General features: G+C 36.1%; 1 protein-coding gene across 1 annotated transcript in view; it reads left to right on the top strand.

The window, feature by feature from the left end:
- The window catches only part of DCLRE1C (DNA cross-link repair 1C), a 33,856-nt gene extending 19,994 nt beyond the window's left edge, over positions 1 to 13,862 (top strand). Inside the window, exons 12-14 of the mRNA XM_054593273.1 lie at positions 2,904 to 2,992; positions 3,671 to 3,765; positions 11,936 to 13,862. Coding sequence (XP_054449248.1) covers positions 2,904 to 2,992; positions 3,671 to 3,765; positions 11,936 to 12,837 — 1,086 coding nt within the window. The 3' untranslated portion in view covers positions 12,838 to 13,862. The remainder of the gene's footprint in view (positions 1 to 2,903; positions 2,993 to 3,670; positions 3,766 to 11,935) is intronic.
- Positions 13,863 to 18,406: the final 4,544 nt, after the last annotated feature.

Genomic DNA, 18,406 nt, shown 5'->3' with positions numbered 1-18,406 from the left:
AGAAGGGGAACTTGATATATGTAATTTATTTGCAAAGTCCTCATGCATTTCCACAGTAAATGCTAGCAACTGACAAGTGCAGAGATTCAGTAATTTCACATATTGGAGAAAAAGCAATATAAAATCAGGCATTTTATGATACTTTAAGTCATATATAATTTTAGTTTTGCCATTTCTATGCTTAAAAATCCATTTCTCTGACAACTATTATTTTTGTATTTGGGATACATGGCCACAGCCCTGCAGCAGTGAGCTGTGGATGTGTTAATGATTTGAACAGGTAGATTCTTCCAGAATGCCAAGTAGCAGCACCTTTATCAAGTCAGCCATAATATTGTAAATAATTCATCATATTGTCAAAATATCACTGTGACGTCTCCATTAAACAACTACCCCTCACTTTCATTTACAAACAGGTTATCTGAGAGTAGCTTAGGCATAATTCATTTTGGTGCTATAATTGTTTTCTTCATCAATTTTTCCTGAATCTTAGGTTGTTGTCAAAGCCCTCTCCTGATGATTTGTCACTGGTGTGGCATCTTGCTCAGCCTATCCCTTCCTCTTGTTTGACAAAATACCCTTTCTCTCTCAGCTATAGGGAGGGCATCGAATTGGGAGGAAAGGGTAGGCCTTACTTTTTCAACCAAATATACTCCTATTTCTCTTCTTCAATATAGTTAGTAGCCTAACTAGGAAACATAAGCCTTTGTGGGACTTAATAAAAGGATGTATTTCCCTGTGACCTGAGTAGAGATGAAGCAGCTGACCTACTTTTTTTCCCATCCTCCTTAGATCAGAGTCAGTTAGCACGCACATGGTAGGATCACTCTGAGCCCTGCTTAGTCATCTTCTTAACCAGTATTTGGTGAGAAACAGGCTTTCCTGAAAATTGGCTTAATTTACCTATATCCTCTACATAAAACATGAACTGTATTTAAAACTGTAAATAGTAGATATAAATATCACGCCCTTTCAGTTTTTTTCCTAAATACAGTTGATCTTCTGTATTTATGGATTCCTTATTTACAGATTTGCCTCCTCTGAAAATTCTTTTATAAGTCCCAAATCAATACAAGCAGTGCTTTGTGGTCATTTGCAGATATGCACAGTGGAGTGGTGAAAAACCGGGGTCTCCCCACATGCACATTCCCAACTCAGGTCAAACAAGGTGGCATTCTGCCCTCTCGTTTCACCTCTCAAGAGTGTGAACAACTGTGCTTTTTGCAGTCTATTTAGTGTGCTCTTTTTGTGATTTCACTGTTTAAAGCAGGCCCTGCATGTAGTGCTGAAGTGCTGTCTAGTGTTCCTAAGTGCAGGACTACTGGCATGTGCCTTAGGGAGAAAATATGTTTGATAAACTTCATTCAGGCACGGGTTATAGTGTTGCTGTTGGCCATTAGTTCAATGTTAATCAACCAATAATATATATTAAATAGGTGCTTTTAAGCAAAATCACACATAAAACAAGGTGATGTTATTGACCAGTTACCAAAAACACTGTGAGCAGAGGTTCACAGGAACCTAACCCTGCATTTCCTCTAGAAGTAGTTCAGTGTTTGCTAATAGTGTTCATGTTGACTTTCTAGAACATAACTACTGTGAGTAATGAAAGTTGACTGTGTTAGTGAGTTGTTTTAAGGCAGGCATCTGACGAAAGGGCATCAAGAGGTACAAGTGAGAGAGGGTGCCCTTCTACTGGGTGTCTTTTGTCTCCTGTGGCCACTTCAGCGCTGAGTGGAGTAAGTGAATCAGTGGTGCAGGCTTGGCCTTACTTTCTTTATCTTTATTTCCTTCAAAACGCTTCCAATTTCTGCCGGCCCCAACTTTGGGTTTTTTATGCAAAGTCATCAGGTTGTAGGCAGGTAATGGTTTCTATTTGCATGTCTGCTGTACAAGTATAAAGGAAATTGTTTATGAAAAATATCTGAAGAATGGAACTTCCTGTCTTTTGTCATCTTAAGGTAGCCATTTTATTTTAAAATGAATTTATTGGTAATTCCTGGGTTCTTATCTCCTTTGGTCTGGTTCTTTATTTGAGAAAGTCAGGTACTAATAATTACTTTATGCTTAAATCTCCCCATTTGTAGAAGAGAATAAAAATCTTTGTGTTGTCAGTATCAGCTTTGCAATGGATAATTTTATTAAATATTTTAATATACCTGGTACTGGACTAAGCAATTTACATACATTAGATCATTTATACTTCATATGAAGGATCAAAGACTTAAGAGACTTTAAGTAACTTGACTAGGATCACAAGCTCACCAAGACCTAATAAGTTGAAGCCTGTCTGATTTGTAGGGGTGTTTTGAGGACTAGTGACTGAGTTCCTTTGTTTAGCATTCTGAGCTTTGCAGAAAAATCAAAGTATTCATGAAATTTTGCAGATAACTGTCCTTGATCAGGTTAGAATAAACTATTACAATCAAGCAACCTCAAAGGTGCAATTCCCTTGATATTGCTAACCATCATGTAGGTGGAAAGAAGTGTAATTCTAAGACCTTGCTTTCTTGTGTGTATTAAGTACTCAGCTAAATCTAACATACTTGAAGGGGATGTGTTAAATATGACTGAACTTTTTAGATGAGGACACTAAGGTCATATGAAGAAATACAGAATCTTTAATCAGTGATTCTCAGTCCTTATTGTGGATCAGAACCACCCGAAGAATACAGAGTCCCAGGCCCCACTGGAGCTTAGTATTAAAAGGGTCTTTGGGGTGAGGCTTGAGTGTTGGGTATTTCTTTTTTCTAAGAGGTTCCCAGGTGAACCCCATATGCAGCAAGCATTGAGAACCACAGCCATAGTTTTTCTGTGGCTTTCTCCTGGCCTCCATTACTAGCTTCTCACACTCACATTTTCACTGTTGAGATAATTGATCCCTTTTATTTTCCTTCTTCTAGATTAAAGATTTCTTGAGCTACATCTGTCCTGTGAATGCATATCCAAATGTCATTCCATTGGGCACAACTATGGATAAAGTTTTAGAAATGTAAGTTGTTGCTACTGGAACTTGTATTATTGAATGGGGTGGACCCAGAGAATGGTAGCGGGCCTGAGGACAGGGGCAAGGACTTCAAATGGATGGGCTGTGAATGTGTTTCTGGTTGAGAGCATAATGGCTTTATCTAAGTAGGTATGTTGTATGTAATACTAAAGGCTTTTGGGAATTTGGCATAAGGAAGCAGCTGGCAAAAAAAACCTTCCAAAAAGGTCAGGGCACCCTTAAATCTTATTTCTGTGCCCTTTTATATTTTATTTTTACCAGGTCTTAGTTTTCAGCCTCTAGAATGAGGTGATCAAATTTGTGAGATTCTTGCAAGAGGTAAGTAAACATTAAACTGGGAAGGGAAAACAGCTAGCTATATTGTATTCCCTGTATGCCAGAAGGTGTCACTGTGTTACTTATGTTTTTAAGAATAGGGACCTGCTTTTTTGCAGTGCAAGAGCAGATAGTTTTGCTTTCTCTGGATACTACAACTAGATACCCACCAGATTGTATTAGCATTTTATTATATCGAAGTGATTTTAAATTATTAAACATTGCTTTTCAGCTTTTAAAAGCAGTTATGAGTTCCCTCATGGTCAAGTTTTTATATTCTCTATAAATGATATTTACATTCCAGCAGCTTTCCTAGCAGGAAAAATAAAGTAATTATATTCCTTTCAGCTTAGAGCCTTTATGCCGTTCTTCCCAGAGCAGTGAGCCAAAGTATAAACCGCTTGGAAAACTGAAGAGAGCTAGAACAACTCACCTCGACTCTGGTAAGAACTCCCCTGGGTCAGAAATGTGGGTTTTCCTACAAGACTGCTTTTCAGGATGCTCTGGTTTGGTGAAAGGTGCACTGGGTAGAGGTAGACCTGGGACTCGCTGTCACTCAGACTTGTCATGTGGTCTCAGGAAATGCAGAGCCTTCCTATGAAGATAACTCCCCAGGTTTAGGACAAGTGCCAAAGAGAACTGTACCTGTATTCAATGTTCTCAGCTTTCTGGAAATACACTGCATGGTTTGTATAGGCTATAAGGACATGTTGTGCCGTTATCCGTAAATACTTCTTCAAAATGCTAGAAAACACTGATAATGGGAACTTTTCTTGCCATCATTTCCAATCAGATTGATCAGTAGTGCTTATAGAAATGGATTTTCCCTATACTTTCCTTCTTTCATCGCTACTTTCATTTCCCAGTAAAGATTAGAGATGGAAATTAGAGCTACAAATTCTTAGCAAATCTCTGCTGCTTTACCTGATTCCATGGTTAGGATTCTGAACTTTCATTGCTCTGGTGGAGAGCCAGGCACTGTAATAGTGGCTAATGCACGACAAAAACATGGTAGATAAAAATGGTACTATTTATTGAACACCTACTGTATGGTAGGTATTGTTTTAGGTCCTTTCCCTATATTATAGCTAAACCTCAAAACAAACCTATAAAAGTTCTTATCCCAATTTTACCAATGAGGAAACCGAAGCTGTGGTGTGTTCTGTATATGCCAATTAGGTCAAGTGAGTTGATGATGTTTGTCTATATCCTCACTGCTCTACTCATTTTACTTATTTTATCAGTTATTCAAAGTTGTTGAAATCTCTGTTTATCCTTGTGAATATGTATTTCTCCTTGCCATCTATCACTTTTTGCTTCATCTATTTGAAGCACTGTTATTAGCTATACACATTTTAAGATTGTTATGTCCTCTGGAGGAACTGACTCCTTTAATTTTAGGAAATAGACATATTTCTGGTAATAGTCTTTGCTTTGAAGTCTATTTTATTACATACACAGCCACATCATTCCACTTTCTGATTATTGTTAGCAAAGTATCTTTTTGCATCTCTGTATTTGTAAATGTCTTTAAAGTGAGTTTATTGTTGGCAGCGTATTTTTTGGGTCTTGCTTTTAATAGCCAATCTAATTTCTGCCTTTTAATTGGAGTGCTTAGGCCACTTTAGGTTTAATGTGATTATTGATATGGTTAGGTTTAAATTTACTATCTTGCTATTTGTTACATATGTTATTTCTTTCTCTTTTGCCTTCTTTTGGATTTTTGATAGACTCTTTTTAATCTCTTATTGGCTCATTAGCTGTAAATTTTTTTTTTAATTTTAGTGGTTTTTATTGGGCTGGTCAAAAAGTCCGTTACTTTTTTTCTGTAATATAAAAGACACATTTTTCATTTTCACCGATAACTTTATTGGTTTGGGTATTTTGAGTATGTCAGCTATCTCCCACTATTGGCTTCTAGTGGGTAAAGGCCATGGATGCTGCTAAACATCTTTCAATGCATAAGACAGCCCCACTGCAAAGAATTATTTGGCCAAAATGCCAATAGAACCAAGAAACTTTGCAGACCACTTCTGACATGTTCGATCAGTCCCAGCACCTTCTCCACACACTGCACAAATCTTTGTGTTTCAGTTGCTGTTACCTTTCTTGAAATAATAAAGCATAATACACCAAAAATGTTGCATATCTTCTTCCATCTTCAATATTAAAATAGCTGCTCAGAAATTCATCAATTTTGATTTTAAAAAATGTACACTTGATTCGACAGCTGTCACAATACAATCTAACAAAACTGTTTTGAATGAAGTTAAAGACAACTAAGCACTACTGGAGTCATCTCACTGAAAAAACGTAACAGACTTTTTGGCCAACCCAACAAGAGTATACATCTTTGACCTATCAGAGTGAAGTTAAATATTATTCTACTTCAAGTATGTTAAGCTTACAACAGTCTAGTTCCAATCGCCCCCTCCCCGGTCTGTACTACTACTCTCATACATTTTGTTATAAACTCCACAAATACTTTACTATATTTTTTGCTTTAAACTGTCCATTTTTAAAAGCTTTGTTGAAGTATAATTTATATACCAAAATTACACTTTTTAGGTGAGCAATTCCATTACTGTTAAGAGTTGTGCAACCATCACCAGTATTGACTATATTTTGCTGTGTATAATGCTTGTTTTTGTGTTATATACCGATTTATTATACCCATGGCATATAATCATTATACTCATGTATAATTTGCATCCCTATTTTTCTCTAAAAAATTTGGGTAAAAAAGTGTGCATTATACATGGCAAAATATGTTATTTCAAGTATTTCCATTCCTCTGGAAAGAAACTGCCATTTCAAGTCATTTCCCATTAACCACCTCTAGCCACCACTTAAACATCTGTGATCTGTCTCTATAGATTTACCTCTTCTGGACATTTTATATCAATAGAATCATATATGTGGTGTTCTGTGCCTGGCTTATTTCACTTAGTGTAATGTTTTCAAAGTTCACCCATCTTGTAGTGTGTATCAATCCTCCTTTTTATTGCCAAATAGTATTTTATTGTATGAGTATACCACATTTTATTTAACCATTTGCCAGTTGGTGAACATTTGGGTTTTTTGACTTTTTAGTTACAAGTAATGCTGCTATATTTGCATATAAGTTTTTGGACACATTATTTTAGGAATAACAGAACTTCTGGGTTATATGGTGTTTTTGAGCTGCCATAACAAAATACCACAGACTGGGTGACTTAAACTCTCATCATTATGAAGGCTGGGAATTCTAAGATCAAGGGGCTGGCATTCTGAGGCCCCTTCTCTTGGCTTGTAGATGGCTGCCATGTTGCTGTGTGCTCACATGGTCTTGATTGGGAGTGGGAGGTAGAGGGAGAGTGTTTTGTGATGTCTCCTTATAAAGATACCAGTCCTGTCAGATCAGAGTCCACCCTTAAATTTACTCCCTTAGAGGCCTCATTTCCAAATTTAGAGCTTCAAAATACGGTGTTTTTTTTTTTTGTTTTTTTTTGGTGGGGAGAACAGGATACATTTAGCCCATAACATTCCATAAATCTATGTCAGCATTTTAAGAAAATGACAAACTGTTTTCCAAACTGAACACATCATTTTCATTCTCACAAGCAATACAGGATGAGTTTTTCCACATCACAGCTCAGATGTTAATCTTTTTGATTATCGCCAGTCTAGTGGGTGTGAAGTGGCATCTCATTATAGTTTCAATTTGCATCTCGATTAATGCTGAGCTGTTCTCCTGGGCCTATAAGCCATTTATTGATCTTTGGTGAAATGTCTAATTCTTTTGCCTGTTTCTAAATTGGTTTAACAATCTTACTGAGTTGTAAGTTTGTATCATCTGCATACAGTTCCTTTATCAAATATGGTTTGCAAATATCTTCTCCTAGTCTACAGCTTATCTTTTTATTTGATGTCTTTTTAAGTGCAAAATGTAAATTTGGTTGGTCCAATTTATCTTTTATTGCTTGTGCTTTTGGTGTAATATCTAAGGAACTATTACTTAATCCAAGATCATGAAGCTTTATGCCCATGTTTTATCATTTTCTGGGTCAGTTTTGACTTTCTTCCTTATTTTTGCACCCTTCTGCATGTCTGGTAATTTTTTGTTGGATGCCATACACCCTGACCTTTACCTTAAGTTTATATAATTTTGAATTTCTAAAAATATTCTTCAACTTTGTTCTGGCATGTGGTTAAGTGACTTGGAAAGTTTGATTGTTTTACGTACTGCTTTTTCTCTTTGGAAAGCAGGAACAGAGCACCATTTCGTCTAAAATTAACTTTCCCCACTACTGAGGTGAGGCCCTTAGTATTCCTAGAGTAAAACACCCTGTAAATTAAGTGTTCCACAGTGGCTGTTGGGAGCAGGCACTATTCCCAGCACCGTGTGCATTCTGGGCACTCTTTCCTTTCATTCTTTTGAGTGATCCTTCCTCTGGCTGCAATGGATGCACTGCACCACAAGCATGCACTACTGATCAGTATGCTGAATACTCAGGGGGCCCCTCTGCCGCTCTTGGGAGCAAATCTGACTGATTTCTCCTCTGGGAACTCCAGCCACATTGGCCTCTTCAGATTTCCAGTTGTGTGTTCTCAACTCAGGAGTGACGATGAGCTCTACCTTGCTGTCCTTTTGCCTGGGAACCAGGAAGTTGGGGTGATCTTTGGGCCCACTTCATTTGTTTCACATTATCTCCAGTGTCATTGTCCTTCATTGCCTGATGTCCAATTTCTTTAGAGCCTTTGATTTCTTACATTTTTGTCTTTTAGTTGGTTCAGGTGAGAGATTCAATCTAGTCCCTGCTACTTTCTTGGCTGGAAGTAGAAATTGTTAAAATTTTTAGTGAACTTAACAATTTGTATTTCTTATGTATCTACCAAATGATGCTTTATATATATATATATATATATATATAAAATATATATATATTTTTTTGACTGCTTTTTGGATTGGGCGATTAATGTAAGATTTTTTTTCCACTTCCACTTTGTTCTTGCTTTTTCCTTTTTGTTGGCTTTGATTTTTTCTTCTAGATTCCTTAGCCTCTTATTAAATAGCAATTTTTATAGCTTTTAAATTATTTGTACAGGTCTAGATTATTCCAAGATCCTTTGGTGTCAGTCTCTCTAGAAGATGTTTTTAGACAAATTTTGAAAGTTACAGGTGTCATCATGTTTGTATGTCACTGACTATAATTCTTACTCTGTCCTGTGTGCTTTAAGGTTGATGTGATGCTCTCTACCAGTGGGTTTACCAGTCTTTCAGGTTCTTTAGTTCTTAACGTGTTCTCTTGATGCAAGTCATTGTTAATATACATGTGGCATCATCAATTGCTTTAAGATTTGTTATTCCTGTTTTGGAATCTGAGGGTCAAGTTCAGATATCATTCTTTAAGCCTCTTTAAACAAGCATGTTAGTAGAGCTCTTTGTACTCTGCTTTATCTTTATATAATTTAATAGTTAACCACTATTATAATTATCCCCATAGACCAATTTAAAAAAATTGTTCTTATAAAAGCAGTATATACTGTCATTTAGAAAATAGTTATGTAGAACCATATAACTCTAAATTAGCATTTTGATGTATTTTATTTTTTCCCTATTCATTTATATAAATATCCACCAACCTCAAAGGGGTAGATACTGAAAACATTTAAAAAGCAACATTGGGTAGGTACCAATGAGAACAATATTAATAGTAGTGCAAGAGCATGTCCTCAAGTTCTCCAGTTGTGTAAGACTCTTAGTTGTTGTATTGTGGAGAGGTGGACAGGAAGTAGGTGCCAGGGCAGTTGGGCACACACGAAGGACACGGGGATTTAAGGTAAGGGCTGCTTACTAAACAGTATGAGAGTATTTAAGTAGTCTAACAATGATAAGACTGTAGTTGCATACAAGCTGAAAAGCAACTTGGATCACTGTGTATACATGAATGCATACACACACATACACACACACACACTTTTTATTGAAAAAATCTTGTTATTCAAAAATGCCAAATTTAATGGCTGTATACTTTGAATTAAGACTTGATAATGGTATATTTATATATTTCTTGTCATTTTACATTTAGGTTATTTTGAACTTTTCAATTTTACAAATAAAATTGTGATGAACAATACTGTATATTGTCTATTTGTTTTCTCATTGGGTTAAATTTTAGAAATTTAAGTGCTTGATACATATTGCCAAATTGTCTTCCAGTATGGTTATACCAACTTATATTGAACAGTATCAATGAATTTTTTTTGACATTTGTCCCTTTTTAAATTGGATTTAGGTAGTTTATAAACACTATTAAGAATTTCAACACTTTCATATTTGTAATATTTTATCAATGTCATGTCTGTCCATTTTCATATAGAAATATTTGAAGTTTTTGTATTGTTTTAAGAGAAAAAACACAATGTCAGAATAAACTAATAGTATAAACTACTTGTTATTTGAGATGCATAAAGTGAGTTAATGTGGAAAAACATTTTAAAAGATTTCATTTATTTTTAGAGAGGGGAGGGAGAGAGACATTGATTGGTTGCCTGTCACACCCCCAACAGGGGACCCTTCCCGCAACCCAGGCATGTGGCCTAACTGGAGATCAAACCAGCGACATTTTGGTTCATAGGCTGGCACTCAATTCACTGAGCGATACCAGCCAGGGCTGAAAATGTTTTGACAGATTAAAGTATTAATATTTTACAGTTAAAACATACTGTGATGCTAGTATAGTCACAGATCCAGAAGAATACAAAACTGTCCAACTTAGGATACAAAAACATTTCATAAAAAGATAACTTTGGCACAATAGTGGAAGAGCTAAAACAAATCAATGCCTCAAAATAAAGCCCTATCTTGTAGACTGTGATGATTCCAAATAACGTAGCTAGGCATCTAATTTACCTTAAGTCCTTTAGAAAAGAGGGCTAAGATAAATAGGTGCTTGTTTAAATATTATTAATCATAACAGAACATGAAACTTTAAGAATTGGGTTTGATTCCTGGCTCTGCCTATCTAGTTTTTTGACCTATGCATTATCATAAACCTTCTCTGGGCCTGTCTCACTGATAAAATGGGAGCTGGATGATGGTCTCTATGATCCCATACACTGAAGGGTTGTGGGTTTGATTCCCAGTCAGAGCACATACCCAGGTTGTGGGTTCAATCCCCAACTGGGGAGGGTACAGGAAGGCAACCAATCCATGTTTCTCTTTTCACATCGCTGTTTCTCTCTTTCTCTAGGAAAGCAATGGAAAAAAATGTCTTGGGTGAGGATTAAAAAAATGTAGTATTTACCTATACATGCTTTATCACAGGGAAAATAGTTATCTTTTAAAGAAGTAGGTAATTATAAGTTAATACCAGATTCAGCACTAGAACAAAAAGTAGTCTTGTGAGCATTTAATTTCCTTAGGTACTATTACAGGGCAGTAAAATATGTTTCCCCAAGTCTGCCTTATTATTTTATGTAAATTTCATAAATTATAAGCATTTCATTCTCCAAGTAAGATTTCCTCATTTTAAGAATTTAAGTGGACTGGGTTCACTATATACTAACGCAGCATGCACGAAATCAGTAGAATTTTATTGACTTTTAGTTCTTGACATTAGATGTTTTATTTAGTATTTTTGTTAAAGTTGATCTAATCTGTGTGCTCCCCTGAGTATTCTGTCACAGCCTTGTGCACTAACCAGCTCTGGCTGCTATAACAAATGCCATAGGTCAGGTGACTTAACAATAGACATTTACTGCTCACAGTTGTAGAGGCTGGGATGTCCAGGATCAAGGCACCATTAGATTTGGTTCTTCCCTTTTCTTGTCTTGTAGACAGCTGCCTTCTCTGTGTGCTCACAGGCCTTTCCTTTGTATGTGGGCACTAAGAAATCTGTCCTCCTCTTTTTACAAGGGCACTAATCCTATCACGTGGGCCACACCCTCAGGAGATCATCTAAACCTAAGTATCTCCTGAAAGTCTCACTTCCAAATACCGTCACGCTGGGATTAGAGCTTCAAATTATGAATTTTGGGAGGACACAAACATTCAGTTCATAATGAGCACAAAGTAGGTACCAATAAAATGTTTTTAGAAGGAAAGCTTTTGAAAATGTTATATGGAAGTTAACTGTTGTCATATTCAGTCAGCTAATTTGAGCATCTAGTAATTGCAAACCTCTCTTCTAGTCTAGGTGGTTCACAAACCTGGGTGATGAAGAGAATCAGCTGTAGAGCTTAAAAAAAAAGCAAAAATCAAATTATTGGGTCCTACCTTAAGGAATTCAGTAGGTCTGGAATGAGATACAGAAAGCTGTTTTTTTTTTTAAAAATAGTTCTCCAGATGATAATGATCAATTAGGTTTGAGAACCACTAACATAGGTATTGTGGCCTTAATTTGGGGAACACAGATCTATATTCTCAACTGTCTAAGGGTGTTTGTTAAATTGTTCAGACTATCCCAAGAATAGGGGCCTTTTAATTTCTCTTGTAAGAGTAAACTTCTATTATTTGTAATTCCATGAAGTAAAAATGTAGCTAAATGCTAGAAATTGGATTTTTAATTACAAACACAAACTGGCTTCCTTTGCATTCTGCATTTCTTATGAACCTGGTTTGTCCCCCAGAGGAGGAGAAGGAGGAGGAAGATGACCTCTTTGATGATCCTCTGCCAGTACCTTTAAGGCACAAAGTTCCAAACCAGCGAACTCTTCGCCCTAAGGTATTTCCAATGACTGCAGTATCAGAAAACCAGCCTGAAAAACTAAGACAACGCACAGGATGCATCAAAGCAGAAAGCACGCGAACTTCTCTTTGGACAAACTTTATAGATTGTGAAGAATCCAACAGTGAAAGTGAAGAAGAATCACAAATCCCAGCATCATCTCAAGGAGATCTGTGTCCTGTTACACATCAACAAAAAGTAGATGCGGAAGTTCCACAGTGGGAAGTATTCTTTAAAAGAAATGATGAGATGACAGATGATGGTTCAGAAAACTTCCTTTCCTCCACAGAGGGAGGGGGCTCTCAGTCACCAAAGCTTTTCAGTGACTCTGATGGGGAGTCAACTCACATCTCCTCTCAGAATTCCTCTCAGTCCACACACATCTCAGAACAAGGAAGTCAAGGCTGGGACACCCAATCTGACACTGTCTTGTTATCTTCCCAAGAGAGGAACAGCGGCGATATTACTTCCTTGAACAAAGGTGGCTATAAACCAAGAATCAAAGAGAATCTTCCTGCCTCTCAGGAGGAACAAAATGTACTTTGCCTAAAGGACTCTTACTCTGATGATGTAACTATAGTTCCTAGCGTTGGAGAAACAGCTACTGGGAGCAGTGGGAAACATATGCCTCAGGAAAGGTTGCTAACTCTTAGCACCAATGCAGACTCACAGAGCTCCTCTGATTTTGAAATTCCCTCAACTCCAGAAGCTGAGCTACCTAAACAAGAGCATTTACAGTGTTTGTATCAGAAGCTGGCAACAGGTGAGAGTATAGTACTTGAAAAGAGAAAAACTCACTCTTAGATACTTAAGAATTTATTCTAGATCCGCCACTAGAAAAACCTATACAAAGAGGTAAGTTGGAATTTTTAATAGATAAATTAAAATGCTCATATAACCTAAAAGAAAGAAGGGGAAACAGGAACAAAAAATAAGAGGGGGGAAAAAAAAAGAAAACAAGATATGGTAGGACTAAATCCAAACAGATCAATAATTACATTAAATGAAAATGGTCTAAATACACCAATGAAGGTAGTCTGGAAAAATACAACATAATCCAACTATATGCTGTCTATAAACAACTCACTTTACATGATACAGGTTGGTTAAAAGGATGGAAAATATAACAGTTGGAGTGGCTTTAAAAGGTGTAGTTCACCAAGAAGATATAATTTTAAATGTGTATGTACCTAACAACAGCTTCAAAATATACAGGCACACCTCAGAGATATTGCAGGTTGGGTTCCAGACCACTGCAACAAAGCAAAAACCGCAATAAAGCAGGTCACAGTATACTGGGAAATCAAAAGTTATGTTTACACTATACTGCAGTCTATTAAGTGTGCACAGCAGTATGTCTAAAAAACCCTGCCTGCCTTAATTTAAAAACACTTTGCTAAAAAGTGCTAACCATCATCTCAGCCTTCAGCAAGTTGTAACCCTTTGCCGGTGGAGGGTCTTGCCTTGATGTTGATGACGATGCACTATCTGTGAAGCACAATAAAACAAGGTATGCCTGTGCAAAGGGCAAACAACTAAAAGGAGAAACTAATGCATGATTATAGTTGGTACTTTAACATTCCCCTTACAGTAACAATTATTTGACAGGAAATCAGCAAGGACCCATCTCCCAAATGGATCTAATTAACACTCCATCCAACAAAAACAGCAGCAGTAGAATACCTGCTTTTCAAGAGCACGTGGGACATTCACCAAGATAGATCACATCCTAGGTCATAAAAGTACTTCAGATTGAAAGAATAAAAACTTGGACCTAATACTATAAACAGATGGCTATGGGACAAACCCGTCCCCTACTTACCTCAAGACACCACTTACAAATGTTGGTGTGAATACAGTGCTAAAATTAAAACTAGAAAAATTAGGATCTGAGAGAAAATAATTGTGGCAAAAGTATCTGTGTGTTCTGTGAGTCATTCAACCTTTCTAAAGTCCACCAATACGGCATGCGTTTGCAGAGTATGTATGTGGATTTAATAAAGTTTTATTAGCATATTAATAAGCACTTTGGTATGCTGACATTTTGTAGATTAACATAGCAAAAGCAGAGATTTCTCTTAAAACTAGTTTTAGTCTCTAAAAGCAATGTCCATCAATTACACTATTAATTATGTGTTATCACTGTGCTGCAAGTACCACTTAGACCAATAATAAGTGTTGAGTCCACAAAACTAAATTAGGATTACAAGACTTAGTGGGAGAGGAAAATAAACTGGGTACTCGAAGGAAGAAAAGCCAACAGGACCAGGAAGCCAGCCCTCATTTTCCAGAAGGGAATATTCCATTTCCAAATGTTGGGAGGATAGATTTGCCCCTGTCCATTTACATGTGAGAAAAACTAGCAAGTGACACTTAGACTTCACATTCAGCTAAGAAAGTGACAAAAGAGGAGGGATGAGGGGAAGAAACTGACATGGTTACGTAGGAATAGGGCTGAGACAAGGGTCTGGTCATTTCTGATTGGTCTTTGAGGACATGTTAGGTCACAATTTTAGGGAAGTATCTCTACCCTAAATACACACCTATACCAATGGGAATGGTCTGAGCATAAGGTACCTGGGACAAAGGAATATAAAAGGCAGGACACAAGGAGTTTTATGGGAACCCTTTTTTCCTAGCTTGGCAGCTGCTCTGAGCTATGGATGAAATACACTCTCTAGACTTAGTATAAGGGTCAGGATTAGAGTTGTAATTATTCCATTTTGCCCATCTCCCCTCTGAGTACTATTTCCTAAATTCCAAGTGAATATAAAGACTGGAGAGAACCAATGAGGATTGCAAATCATTGGTTGAACATCTGGTCATAACTACAATAGGCCCATTACTGAAACCCAGGGACTTCATGTTTTATAGCTCTAAAAATTATAGTTCATTATCATAAATCATATAATCAAATATATAACTTACGTATACTGACATTTAAGATTTCATCTTAATTGTATAGCTTATGATCCAAGGGGGTGGTAGTGTTCAAAACATGCCCATAAACATTCTTCTGAATATATTCTTAGCATTTAATCATAATTTAATACTGTATGATGCCACATTTTCATTGTTTTATACATGAATCTAGCATAATAAATGTTGGCTGAATGAATTTAAGGACTAGGAAACTGCACTAGAGCAGACTTTGGTAAAAAAACTTGTAGTGATCACAAAAGATGTTAAAGTATAGGTTTATACAGCTGATTCTTGAACAACATGGGTTTGAATTTGGGGGTTCAAACCCATGTTCAAGGGTCGACTGTATGAAACTACTTTAACATCAGTACAGGTTTATACTCTGTACTTCAAGTACAGAGTAATTATAGCTAATACTTACATTTGGTGCTTACTCTGTGATAATGCTTAATTCTTTTACATACTGTATATTAACTCCTTTAATCCTCACAGCACCCTCTGAGGTAGATATATTTGATATGTCCATGCACAGATAAGGGGGCTATGGCACAGAGAGGTTAGCCCACATAACTAGTAAAGGGTGAAGCCTAGGATCAAAACAGGCACCTCAGGCCCCAAAATCCATGCTTTTAATCACCATGCAACAAGGCCTGTCAAAGACTGTAACAGTGGGCACGATTAATTATAGAGGCTACTTGATTTTTACTTGAAGAACTATAAAGTATAAAAGGAGAGGAAGAAGTTTCAAAATGCCAAGATATATCACAGAAGAAACCCAGTGGCTACCCACATTTGCCTTAGAGAAGAATCCAAGGCTTAGAAGTTTGTTTAAACTAACAGTAGAAATTGATTTTTAAAAAACTCTGCCTGAAGTTGGTTAAATTCTTTAAGAATAGGTATAGTTTACTGCCTCCTCACTGGGTCATCTTGTTACCTAACCAGTTGCAACCTACTTCCTTCAGTTTACTATAGGGATGACAACACCAACCTCATAGATTTATGAGAAGCACATGAATATATATAAAGGCCTAAGACTTGCTCAAGGAATATTAGCTCTAACTCTGAAATTCCTTTGCAGTTCTAGGCAGTGCATAACGAAACTGGTTTAAATATCTGGTGACTAATAATGCTCAAAAATTTTAGAAATATCCATCCACATTATGTTAGGTGTGAAATTATACTTTAATATCCAAATGTATGAACTGTGACAACAATAAACTTTTTAAAAAGAAAAGTAACATTGAAAGGAATGGTATATAAACCTTTGGTCAATCTCTATAGCAGGTAGTCAGGAATACATCAGTATTTTTTTCACCCTTTTTGTAGGCTTCTGGGGAAAGACAGTAAAATAATCAGAAACAAAGCTAACACATGATAAATAGAAAATCAAATGCCAAACTAAATTTATTTGCTAAAGAAAAACTGTTGAACTATAATAAGTGCTGTCTAGATTTTGCATACATGAAACCCCCCCACCCCGCTGAGATTACCAATTGTGTATCACAATCCTCGTATGTAGATACTGAAAACAATGGTATTAATACAACTTATATAGTGGATTGACAGTTTAAACTTGATCTAAATAGTACCCTTGAATACTTGGTTTATACTGAAAGAAAAAATCCTGACAACTTAGGAAACTAATGTAAAGAAGTTAAATGTTGATTTAAAAATGGTTAACGCTCCTAACAGCTTCATTTTTTAAAACAGTTTCTAGTATTTTACTGCCTAAGTTTAGCTTTTTAATAACATAGGGTTAACACAGATAATTAAAGTTTCAAAGGCTCATTAAATTTGTTTTAATAAGGACAAAACAAGTTGACTGAAAATAACCATTTTCCCTTTGCCTTCCAGTTTTATATTTATAGAACAAAAAGACAAGATTAAGTTACTAAACAGTAAAACACTGAATTTTTAAAAAGAATGTGAGAATTACACCTTTAAACTTACCCATTACAATTCAAAATATGCTTGGCCAGTGAGAGCAACCTGTAAAATCAATGATGCTGTCTCACCACTGACACCATGTAACTTTTTTTCATAAAGAAGCATGAAATGCACAAAAAATGTATTTTTTCTTGACACTTTCTGCAAATTTTGGTTAGTAGATATACTCTGAGGCTCTAAACATGTAAACAATTTACCCTATATTATGAAAGAGCAAAGTCAAGTAATACCATCATAATACTGAAGTGTAGCTTCTCCCAGAAAAGAGGTTAAGGGTTAAGAAGATTTTTGAAATGCTGCATTTGTGAAGTCAGTTCAGTTTTACTCAAGCTTATTTTAGGTCATTAAAGCCTAGCGCGATGAGCTTAGGAATACTGAAAGCTGGATTTATTTGCTGCGTTTGCCTTTATGTTGGACACCATGATGAGTAAACCCAGAATCAGAAAGAGATGAAAACAGTTTTTTCTGATTATGGTTTTACTATGCAGGAAAACAAACAAAACCAACAATGAATATATTCCATTTCAGTCTTCATAGTTCAAGTAATAAATGGTCTTATAATTCAGGCACACACTTTGGCCAAGCCAAGTTTAGCTTTATCACATTTAAAAAATTCATATATAAAATAAGTATCAGTTCAAAATATAGATTATTTTAAAGAAGAGCTTGCAGGAAATATAAAAATAGTTAAATTTGGTGTAAGGTAATGTTAAAATAGCCTGAAACTCAGAACCTGTAATGTTGATATGTGGAACACGCGCATCACGTACAGCTGTTCTCAAGGGCATCCTGTTTTACTGTTTAGACCAGAGGTACTAACCATGCATCTCCACATTCAAGTTTTTGAAAGGGGCCTTTAAAGCAGCCTATTTCCCCTGCCTGGTACTCCAAAAAAACCTTTTTTTCCCCACTGCTGTGTCATTTCCAAGAGGCCACTATGCATCTTGGAGAGCTTTTTGAACATTTTTTTTCTGCAGGATTAAAAAACCTTTAAGAATTACTGGTTTGAACATACACCCTTCAGTAGTGGTCTAACTTGCTTCAATATATGAAATCGAGCTGTAATTTTTTCATGTTTAATTTTAGATCTTAATTTCTGTATCAAGCTCTCAATGTTTTAATGAAAGAAGTAGAAAATAGGGTATAATTCAGTATCATCTATATGTCTCCAATACAAGTACAGTATTTACAGTAATAAATAGGTAAACAGGAAATAACAACATAACAAAAATAGAACTTTTTGCCTAAACTGAATTAACTATTTTTCTAAATTCAAGGTGTATGGCAAGTTGAGTGTTTGATCTTATTGACTGTGACATTATCAGTTTAACACTTAAAACACTGAAGGAGGCATTTCTCTATTCACACAAGAATTCTTAAGTATGTATATGCTGGCCTGTACTGGTTTTCCTTGCTTGTTTGATATCTAACCACTAATTAGGTATATTTCGAATTGGTCTATGTGACCCTGTGTTTCTCTCTTCATAAGCATCAGTAAATGCAT

Source organism: Pteronotus mesoamericanus, unplaced genomic scaffold (genome assembly GCF_021234165.1).
Source record: "Pteronotus mesoamericanus isolate MK-2021 breed Mesoamerican mustached bat unplaced genomic scaffold, CSHL_Meso_final contig_130, whole genome shotgun sequence".
Classification (NCBI taxonomy): domain Eukaryota; kingdom Metazoa; phylum Chordata; class Mammalia; order Chiroptera; family Mormoopidae; genus Pteronotus; species Pteronotus mesoamericanus.
The sequence above is the reverse complement of the archived record's forward strand: the minus strand, read 5'-3'. Positions and strand labels throughout refer to the sequence as shown.